The sequence below is a fragment of the Trachymyrmex cornetzi genome, unplaced genomic scaffold, assembly GCF_001594075.2.
Source record: "Trachymyrmex cornetzi isolate Tcor2-1 unplaced genomic scaffold, Tcor1.1 scaffold99, whole genome shotgun sequence".
Taxonomy (NCBI): Eukaryota; Metazoa; Arthropoda; class Insecta; order Hymenoptera; family Formicidae; genus Trachymyrmex; species Trachymyrmex cornetzi.
The window spans coordinates 951,704-963,314 of record NW_017300343.1 but is presented as its reverse complement, the minus strand read 5'-3'; the positions used below and the strand labels follow the sequence as shown (position 1 = coordinate 963,314).

Sequence of the window (11,611 nt, the reverse complement as noted above, 5' to 3'; positions counted from 1 at the left end):
GAAGGAAGAGAGAGAGAGAGAGAGAGAGAGAAGGAGTATGTCGTAGCCTTTGTACCAAGGCGAACAGTAAAAGAAGAAGCATAGAGAAAGGGTGTGTCACGAAAATATACAGATGCCTCCTCGGCATACCGTACGATCCCGAACTCTCTGAACAGGCCCCCTAAACTACGAAGGATGTGGAGGTCCCCTTAGAAATTGTGCGAGGATCACCCGCCTTGGTCGCATCATAAAGGTGCGCTGTCACGAAATTTAAATGCATCCTAAAGGTGCAGAGCAAATTTATGTTTTATCGCACAAAATCTGTCACCGTTATTAGAAGGCTAATCAAAATTGGTCATACAAATATGAAAGGAAACCGGCTTTTTCGACCTCTCAGAAAACGGAAAGAATGGTTTTGCTGAAATATCTCTCTCTATAAAAATTTAGTTATAGATACAGATCTGAAAATAATTTTGTTAAATTATCAAAATAATTATGTAGGATACATAATTAGTTACAAAAATTGCATGGTGTGAAATCACCTAGAAATGATAGTATTATGATTAGCGAAATTTACAGAAGGATTTATCAAGATTACATTGTATTGTGATTGCGTAGATTAGAAATTTTTCATATAAAATAAGAGCAAGATATCCGTTGATTTATCAAGATAATTTTCGCTTCATTATTATGTAGAATTTAAACACTTATACGTATAGATTATTAGAGTTCATAGTCCCCATGGAATTGTACAGTTTTTATTTTCTTAAATTTTATTTGTTACACTTGCTATTACTGATAACCACAAATCATAATTTCGTGCCACAGAAAAATGATCAATTTTTCTAATTTATACGAGCATCGCTATTTTGAATATTTAATCTAGTATAAAATCCGATATTTTCAAAAATATTTGTCACTTATTGTAAATACATGTAAATACATATTTTTAATTACTTATTACATTTTAAAAGATCAAAGTAAAAGAGAAATATGTATTATAAATTGTATCATAAATAATTATAGAGAGAGAGCTATTATAAATAATTTAACATAATAATCTTGCTTATTTTCGAAAAATATTTAGTTCCATTTTAATTATAATAAGTTTAATTGCTTTTTAACAAAATCCATATTTTGTTATCGCGTATTTATAGAATAAGTTGGCAAAGCTGTTAAAGCTATTATAGTGTTTGGAAAGTTAATATGCATATTTCACCTTTTTTAGCCGCATAATGAGAGTACGAAATACACGTAATTAAAAAATTACATGCGTTATCGCCATATGCCTCTATAGCGACATTGACGCTCGTGTAATGACATGCTTACACGTTCACGGTCGCAAGAATTAGGTCAGAGGCCTGCTGCAGTCAATGAAACACAGGCCAGATTGAACGAATTGCTTGACTATGTCGCGATGAGTTGTTTTATTTACTGACTAGGCCGATCTTACCAGATACTTAATAGCTTAATAGCAGCTAATAGCTGCAAAAACGGCACAATATCAAAACATTTTAGTTATGACCGAGGAAATATACCAATGCTAATTTATGTTATTATATTGTGTTGAATTATTTATAATTAATAATATAATAATAATATAATTAATAATATAATAATAATATAATTAATAATATAATAATATGGTACATATGTATGTATTTTCTTTTGACCCTTCTGAAGATTCTGGCAACATGCGAGATTTGAGTATTTTAATTTCGATAAAGTATATTTCAGGAGGAAGTTCCTCTGTAAAGGATGACTCGTGTACTTAAATAAGGTGTCCTTAAAAGGTGCAAACTCGTTATGAGGAACCGAACTTATCGTGAATCGACACGTATACGGATTATGGCAAAATTGTTGACCCACTTTGTAAGGTTGATCAATTGCATCAGTAATTCACACGTGACTTATCCGCACATACGTAATCCTCGAGGATTCGAGTTCTGAAATGTATGCTATGGGTGAAGGTTGCCCGGTTGCTCTTGGTCGTATAAGGATCTCTAAGCACGAAGAAAACGATCAGCTTAACAGAATATCGTGGCTCCGCGCATCATAAAGTATGATTTAAAAAATCCTATTCAACTTTATTTCATCTACTGTTATAAAAAAGAATAATTTTCTATTACTTTAAAATAGAAACCAAATATTTCTACTTTTTGGATTATTGGAAGTTACGTAGACATGTAATGTAATCAGTTGATTGAAGTCCATCATTAAATAAAAACTCTTAAAATCCTGATTTAAACTTATGAGTAATATACTAAAACATTCTTGGTTTGTGTACAATCTTAATATAATAAAAAAGAACAAATAACGCAAAAGAATTTTTTTTTGTCAATAAAAAAAACTGATAAATATATAGTTAGTTATTCTGTTAAAATTATTTTAATTTCTATAAGTTATATGTCTTACATGTTTCAAAGTGATTAATCATGAATTCTTTCAATAGAAATAATTAATAATTACTTATCAGATTGAATAGATTTTAGACATGATATATTTCACAATTCGGTGCTAAAAGACATTTAATTATACTTCTTGCATCGCATTAATCTATTATGGATTACGCAAGTATATAAGCAACAGGCATTTGATGTGAGATATACATTTAATTTTGTAATTTTATGAATTATGGATGTGTAACACTATTACCGCAAAATGCGGTCTGACTTATTTGTATGCAATTATGTAATTCAATCGATATTACAATTTAATACCAAGTCACGCGAAACTGACTCGATTAGTTTACCGTTGACGTATTATTGACTCGACATACGTCAGAATATGTGAATGTGTGCACATAAGTTTCCATACAGTCTGGTTGTTTAAGAACTTGAATACATATTGGGATATTTATCATGGCGAAGCACAGAATAACGTCATCTTTAAATTCATCCGTGAACACGATCTTACTGAGGTTTACACGTTATAAGAAACTGCATTGTCGTGTATGAATGAGTAATAAGAAAACGAGTGAGGGTCAGAACTCAAGGCAGGAGATGTGACGTATGCGTCTATAATTTATTATAATATTTATTTAATATCTTTTAATTTTCAATATATTTCCAGTCCGAATACGATATATTCTCTTTCTACAAAATATACATTAAAATATTTAAATATATATTATGTCAATTTATTCAGTTATTAATTATTGTAAATATATAATACAAATAAAATTTATTAACCATTGCAAGGATTTTTGCGCATGATTCTATTTCGATTATATTTAATTCTCGTAAGACTCATGGAAGTCTACATAGCCACTAATTGAAAAGAATGCAAGGTCGAAATAAGGGGTTCTTGTCGAAGTCATAGTGAGGTCTTCGAAACTCGGTCATGTTTCTCGATAGTTTATTCACAGTTCCATCATAGTCAACGATATTATACAGCCTAATTATTCATGTAGTCGGTTTAATTGAGTTTATGACATAGAAAACAAATTTTCGAATGAATCGTCAAGAGTGCATTAAGGTTGCTTCACTGTCCTCACTGACAATTCTTGCATTGGAAATCAGTATAACTGTATAACGAGCTATCTAAAAGAATATCGTAATGTCGATTATATGTCGATTATATGACGCAGAATATTTAGTTTACCTGATTTTTATTCCTGCAATTTCCATTTACATTTTTATAAGATCCTCCAAAATACGCATAATTTTTGTTTTTTTATTTCGATAGAAATTGTCTCTTCGGAAATTTACTAAGACCTATTTAAATAATTAAAATTTCAGAATTGATTTTAATATACAGTATCATATTTTTTTGCAGAAATAAGATACATGCAAGTTAATAATATTTACGAATTTTATTGTTCTTCATGTTATATCGTTTTAAATTTCTATTTTATCAGTTTTGCCAAGTAGTTTAAAATTAAGTTCTAATGCCTTTTATCAATGTAGATTAACTTTAATCTCGGTTTAACTTACTTCTTCTCTTCTTTTAATTCTCAGAACTAGAAAAAGATAAAAAGTAAGTTAAACCGAGATTAAAATTAATCTTGTGTGTATTGTTAAGAATAGATAATTGCTTTTTATTTCCTTAGTGCGAATTGAACGGTCAGTGTTCAAATAAAGTTAATACATATGGGAGGGGTCATGTAACCCACTTGGAAGGGAAAGATTTACTTAAGTAATAAAGTAGATATAAATGCAAAATATCGATAATTAAAATTGACTATGGACTCTGTCATCCATCAGGAGTATGACATAAGAAACAAGCTATGCTGGAATGAGTCACAATGTGGAGAAAGTTTTCTGGTAGGATGTACCCTGATGATCTGCGTTATATTTCCGTAATGTTCTAATCTGTCCATCCAAGTTAATTTTGTGATTAACAGCTTTCTTTAACAAGTACTTGTGCATTTTCTTAACCAAACTTAGCAGAACAGTAATAAAATTCAAATCAGATTACAATAAATAAAGTATTGATGCATATAATCGATAATATTTAAGATGTTAAAGGTTTCACACATATCACATTTATAATCATTAATGAAAGCCAATAAATATTATATTGCTTACATTATATTACATGAGTCAAGTTCATAATTATAAAATAATTATATAATATTTTTTCCCCCTATATTTTTCTACATTTATGTCGAAAAAAAGAGAGTGGGAAGATGGATTAAAAAAATAAAATATAATCGTTTTATTTGCTAATACTGGTTATGTAATGCATTTTCGAAGTATCAAATCGAACGCGATAATGCTTTTATTAGCTGTAATATCTGTCAATATATCGAGTGTGATTGTAGTTCTCTGAATTTATGATTTGTTTATTGGCTAATACTTCGAAGATAGTATACTTTGAAGCTCTGAAGATACTTTGAAGCTCTCGTTAACATTAATTAATAATCCAACATTATTGCTTATATTTATAATTATATAGATAATTATATATATATTACATATAAATATATTTATGATTATAACATAATATATATATAATTAAGTACAATACGTATTTATGTACATATGTTACTTATAATATTATACTGATAATTGTATTGTAATTCCGAAGATAGGCGGAGAATACCTTTACATAATTTCTTTCATCTACGTATTGTTTGACCAAATTGACTAAATCTTCAAGTTATGTAATGTTACCGATGTTTTTAATTATAAATGATTGACAGCAAAATTTTAGATATACAGACAAATTAAATTTTTTGCTTTTTTTATTTTAATAAAATTTTAATTTTAACATTAATGATTTTAATTACATACACATTAGTGATTTTATATGAAAACATTATCATCAAATTGTATATTAAATAATTTATTTACTGTCCCGTAGAGACGTAAGAATAATAAGGCACATGCAAGAATTCTTATTCCCTATTATTCGCTCTTAGAACGGAAACCACTTTATTCTACTTCCGGCCGTTAATACAGATATCCTCTTCGGGGATGAAGCATCTCTATTTTTAGAGTACGAATATAATACCACACATTCATCGTGTGGTATTCGTAGAAAGAATCACCATCTATCGATATCATAAAATCATTATTATGGAGAAAATTAATGTGATTGAAAATCACTATATCCACAAAATAAATTAATAATTAAAAATTACATATATAAAAGAACTAAATAAATTGCAATATACCTTATATATTTGGAAAATAAAGAAGATACTTCTCCATATCTTTTCTCACAAATAATGACGAAACAAAAAAATATAACAAATGAGATACATAACATATTAAAAAGATTCGATTTTTTGCTTATGCTATTTCTAGCTACTTATTTCTGCCAATATTTGCTATACTGTAAAGTCACAGATATATGTATATGTCTGCGATGCAAAATTGTATTACAGAATGTGCTGAAGTGTTTGTTTCACTCGACCACGATAGTAATACTAGCTGCGATATTCAAGGAGTGCTGACAGAGACTCACGCGATAATATTCGCCTTCGTGTCAATAAACGAGAACTTTTTTCAATTTCATCGTTTCTTTCAAAGAAAATATCCGTTTGAAATCGTGATGCCTGTGATATTATGAGCTTGGTATCAGTCATTATCATATATAAGTATTTCTCCGCGATAGCTAACGCAAACAGGCAGGCACATTGAACCCTAGCAATTATGGGAAGTGGTCATGGCTCAGTGCTTTTAATTTATATCTCGTTGATAGCGATAATTACATGTCCATCCAATGTTACCTTGGAACCATAGCATATATCTCAAATAAAGGTTTAATTTAATCATAACGTATTTCATAATTAATGTTCGCGCCTATTCTGCGCATGCATTAATTATACCTTTTCTATATTTCTCGCTATTAATAACAGCTGCTAATGACATAACATCTTTTATCATTACTGACTCTCATAATTTTCATTTAAATAATATTTGTTACTTCTGATGTATACAGTGAAATCATTATCTTCCCATTTATTGAATATTGCACCATTATTGAAATTGATTATGACTTTTTATGAAATTATATCACGCGTTAATGATTATTTTTCTGGGCAAAACTGTAACAAGTGATTGCAATATTCATCAATTTTTTTAAAATGATATCACGCGTTAATGGATTGTACAGAAATATCAATCACACAGAAACGTGACAAATCTCAGATAAAAATTTTTTTTTCTTTGCGAGACTCTTGTACTGGTAGTTCAAAATACACGACGTCACAGTTAATCTTAATGCATACGTCGCGACGTTCTGAGACAAATGATTTCGTACCGGTAAAGTATAACGAGCTGGCTTAAACTGCATTCCACAGACGATAAGCATATCTTGCTTCGTAATGAGTGCCAACCTCTCCACGAACTTTTACGGGTGTCTTTAAATAATACCGAATCATAAAATATACTCGATTCAACAACTTCCTCATTTCTTTATTAAAATATGAAACAATTTATTTACGATTGTAATTAGCTACTAAATATTGTTAATTGTTTTATAAAATATCAAAAATTGCTACCTTTTCTGTTATAAAAAATATATTTTATGAATCGTATGATTGTTTTATCAAGGAAATTAATGTAATTTAAACATAATTCGAATAATTTAATTTATTTATAATCTCGTCGTAAATTTTCAATATTCAAAGTGTGTGTGTGTGTGTTTTTTTTGTCTGTATTCAGAATGAGATATTTTATAGTAAGAAATAGCATAAGTGTTGCGATAAAAATTCATGAGTTTATCAATTTCACAATAGGATTCAGGAAATCGCAACTCAGAGGAAGGAAAAAGGATTGATAAAAGTGACTCTCTATCCATGTATGAGGTAACATTCAGTGTATTTTCATTCTGTCAGCAGACACTGATTATTAAATACCAAAGTTTCTTTCTCGAAAAGAATTATGCTTTATGTGTTTTTAAGCCTCATCTTCTTAAAATATTCAAGACTTTCCAAGATAATCCACCGAAGAAATTACGAATAAGGAATAACTTTTCAATAGATAAAAATATTTTTATTTATAATCATTAAATATTTAGAAATAAATAGCTTAAAGCTAAAATATTAATGACTCAAGTAAAAACAATTATTATTTATTTAATGAAATTTTATACGTATTTTTATATGTTTCATGTACACATATTAAAATCACTACTTTTTTAAATACGCATTTAAAGTAATATTAATTTATTATAAAGATGACTCTTCAGCTTTCCGTGAGAATCAGTGTTATGGAATAAATTTTGCGCTTCGCAACGCCATGAAATTAATGCTATAAATTAGCACACGAATTTTCTGCAACGTTTCTCGAAGGGTGAGACATAAGACAGTTGAACATTAGTCACGCGTGAAGGAAGATGAGAACTATCTGCTCTCGTTACGGAATAGCGCAATTTCAAGTGCAATATTGCGCACAAAAAATATTTGAGAAGGTATATATTTGAGAAGAGAGGGAAGGAACGCAGAACGAACAGCCTAAGAAGTGTACCATGGCCAGCGGGTTTCGCGAGGGACGCTCCCTTCTTCGGCAACTGGGTCTCATTTTAATTCCCCTCGAAAGAAACGACCGCCTAGCAGCTGTTGCCGCTTACGAAACGTGTGCATCGCTGAACTCCGCGGGATACTTATTTCAGGTGAGAAAAGGTAATCGATTTTGCGATCCGGAATGAGATAAGCGCGCTCATTTTTCAAAATACGTATGCGAATATAATTCTTTAATAACAGCGCAATATTGATAAGATAATTAATTCAATAACTTTTAATCGTTAAATTAATGTCCTTATTAATGGAATTGTCAAGATGGCGAACGCGCAAATTAAATTCTGGTATTGTGCGTGTCATTTTTATTATTCCTGATCTTAATTTAGCTTCGTGAGACATTTGCATCGAAATCGCATACGACTACTTATCACGATTATTCACGTGTACATCATTCGAATGCATAATATAAAATTTACGTCAGCTACTTTTGCAGTCTTAACATTCAAGAATATTTATAAAATGCCAATAGTTTTCCTTCAGAAAGTTTATTCTTTGTATTCAACAGATTATATAATAATTACGTTTCCGCGAAATTAATTGCGAGATATTTCGAACATGTTTCGCGCTTGAGATATCTTTGTTTGATAAAAAATATACGTGACATGCTCTTTAACTTTATGCAATCATATGTTAAAAAGATTATATTTTTAAGTTTTATAAAAAAATCGCAAAATTGTTTATATTGCAATGGCTGAGTTATATTTTGTGGCAGTGCAATAAAAATAACTTTCGAAATTGCGACATGTCGTCCTCAGTTAATTCTCGACGATTTCTCTCAGGAAGGACTTTATCGCCAATTGTTTTTCTTTAAAAGCGTCGCTTTGTGCTGATATACACTCGACGGGAGACCATTTACTGGACATTTGAATGGACGCGATTTAGGTACATACATGAGTTTGTGTTATAAAGTGATTTATGACACACTGGCGAGAATCGCTTCGTCTCGGAATCGTTGAAACCGGGCGAATATAAAACGCACGTTTAAACACAGCTGCGAGATAAACGACACGCCCGCTTGAAACTTAACACAAAGGTTCACCAGGCTGGATACTATGTCGCGAATTTTTGCCAACTGTTGCGCGCATTTCCTGTTTCTCATTTATATAACGATGTTCGAAAAGCGTATCAAAATTGTACGCAATCAAAACGGAAACGTTACACCACAAAATTAACGAAAATCATTAAAATTGCATTAAACGCGATATGTGGTGTGTGTGTGTGTGATAAAAGATAGTTATTTAAAATATAAACTAGTATTTTCTAGTGTTTTATTTTATTATTTCTTCAAATATCTTTTGGCGACCGTATATTATCGGTGCGCAGTAAGATAATGTAAACACGAGCTGAACGAATGCGGGGTACAAACAGCGATAGTCTGTTTCACTATTTACTGTCACACATTGTGTTAGTAAACTCTTCTTTTTTATAATAACTATAAGAAAATCATGTTCACGAAAATGGTATAAAACTGTAACGCAAAAAATATTATTTCCAATTTTTTAACTCATTAATCGGAGTTCTATACAGAAACCCAACGTCGGTGGCCTATTTTTAATTTAGAAAATTTAACGCGAAGAAAATTTTGTTTATAATATACAAAAGGTCAGAAAAAACAAATCACAATAAAAGTAAAAAATCACAAAAACATAATCATAAATTTTATAATAACAAATTTTTCAACTTTAAGCTCTAACAATTTTACGCGATCATTCAAACGGTATGCCTCTCTAAACACGAATCTGCCATCAGTCCATAATATTTAGGCATAAAACGAGGTACTACAATTGATCTCCGGTCAACAATATGTTAACAAATAACTGTGAAAAATAAAGCACGAAATACTATACATGAAAGCAGATGACATTTAATCTCTCTCAGCAAAGAATATATTTTCGAGTGTTTAATTTTATTTCAATAGACGTAATTATTTGATTACTTAAATCAACAAAATATAAAAATTATTGTTATACCATTTAAAATCATAGAATATTAGTGTTCGTAATTTAAAATATATTACTATATTAATTGACAACAATTTAGCATAACAGTTCTTTTAAATTAACGACAATCAACGCGAATAATCTTGAGAAATAGCTGGTATTTCCACAGCATCCTTTGTCATCCCTAAACCATCCTTAAATTCTCATCCCTACTGTCTTAAAATAGGTCAGTGAAAACAATCGTATCAGTGAGAGTTTAACTCGATCAACGTAGTCAGCGATAACAGCGATTATTAATTGACAATATCCACTAAAAATACTAGCTAAAATTATTAAAAGTGACACTAGCTGACTTGAACAATTTCGTAATAATAATTAGCCTCGTCGAAAAGCAATCTAACGTCGCAATTTACTCCGATTTGACCCAACCACCCCGGCTAGACGATACCATTCATAGATGCATGTTCACCAATTCGATGAACGGCGTCTGCGCGGAAATACACCCTTAGTAGGTCGAGTCCACGAGTCCCACGTCAAAAGTGGTGGAGAGGGGAAGTGGGGAGGAACGGAGGGTTGTTGACTAGGTCAGGGTGGCAGGAATGCCAGCGACCGTGCGGACACGGACAGGGCGGTTCGACAACGGGTTTCTCACCTTTCTTTGCGCCTCCGCGGCGAATCCAGATTTGGCAGCTCTGTTGCAGGCCATTTTTTTTCGCCTCGAGGAAGAGTCGCGTTCACGAATGGAAAATCCGAGGAGTTAATCGGCCGATTATGAGGGAACCACGTTCACACTTCGGCGGACGCGACTCGACTGGCGGGAGCCGACTCAGCCGACGACGAGACGACGGCGATGGCAACACGTTCCGCTGGAGTTCCTACGACGCGCCCGGCGATTGGCCGCGCTGAGTATTGAGCTTTCGTCCGGCGAGTCCGCGACACGTAACCTCCGTTCTCCAAACCGCCGACGGAGATGACGTCAGACGACGAGCGGATTCCTGCAGGAAGATGAAGAGGAGAGCGGGCTCTCGTTTCATATTTTCATTAATTCGCTCGAATTTTCGAACTAATGATAAGATAAAATAGGATGTTATCTGTGTGCTTCAAGTTTGATAACATAAAAGTTATAAAATCTGATGCTACAATAATAATAAAAAATATGATTCTTTTAAATTAAGGAAACTAAATAAAGGTTTCTATATTTTTTTAAAAATTCTGTGTGTTTTTTACGTGGTTAATGGCCATCTTTCCCGACGCGAAAAATGACCATAATATTTATAAATAAATAGTGAAAATGAAATTATGGGTCAGATTATAAGTTACATTATAATTTACGCATCTTTATTGTGTATAAAACTTTGATTATGATAGCTTAACTGTCATGTGTAATTTATTTAACATTAGCAGCTTTTAACGGCACAGCAAACCTTTACAGGCAGTTGAAAGTAAAAATATTACATAATATTTTCATAATATCGTTATTTCAAAAACTATGCGTACATAAATTATTATAAATATTAATTATCTTTGAGATTGACTAAAAAAAATGCACTAGTTAGCAATTATTGGAGAAATTATAGCCTATAATCATTTTTTTGTATGGCTATAACACTCGACTTTACATTATTTAGGTAGAATATTACTCGTAGTAAATTGTATACATATAACGTATACGAATACGTTTCGATTTCAACTTTAGATCTTAAGAGGATTTTAAAGTCAT

At 31.3% G+C, this 11,611-nt stretch overlaps 1 protein-coding gene across 1 annotated transcript in view; it reads right to left on the bottom strand.

The window, feature by feature from the left end:
* Chd64 (transgelin calponin-3) overlaps positions 1-10,808 on the bottom strand; it is a 15,732-nt gene extending 4,924 nt beyond the window's left edge. Inside the window, exon 1 of the mRNA XM_018521400.1 lies at positions 10,544-10,808. Coding sequence (XP_018376902.1) covers positions 10,544-10,597 — 54 coding nt within the window. The 5' untranslated portion in view covers positions 10,598-10,808. The remainder of the gene's footprint in view (positions 1-10,543) is intronic.
* Positions 10,809-11,611: the final 803 nt, after the last annotated feature.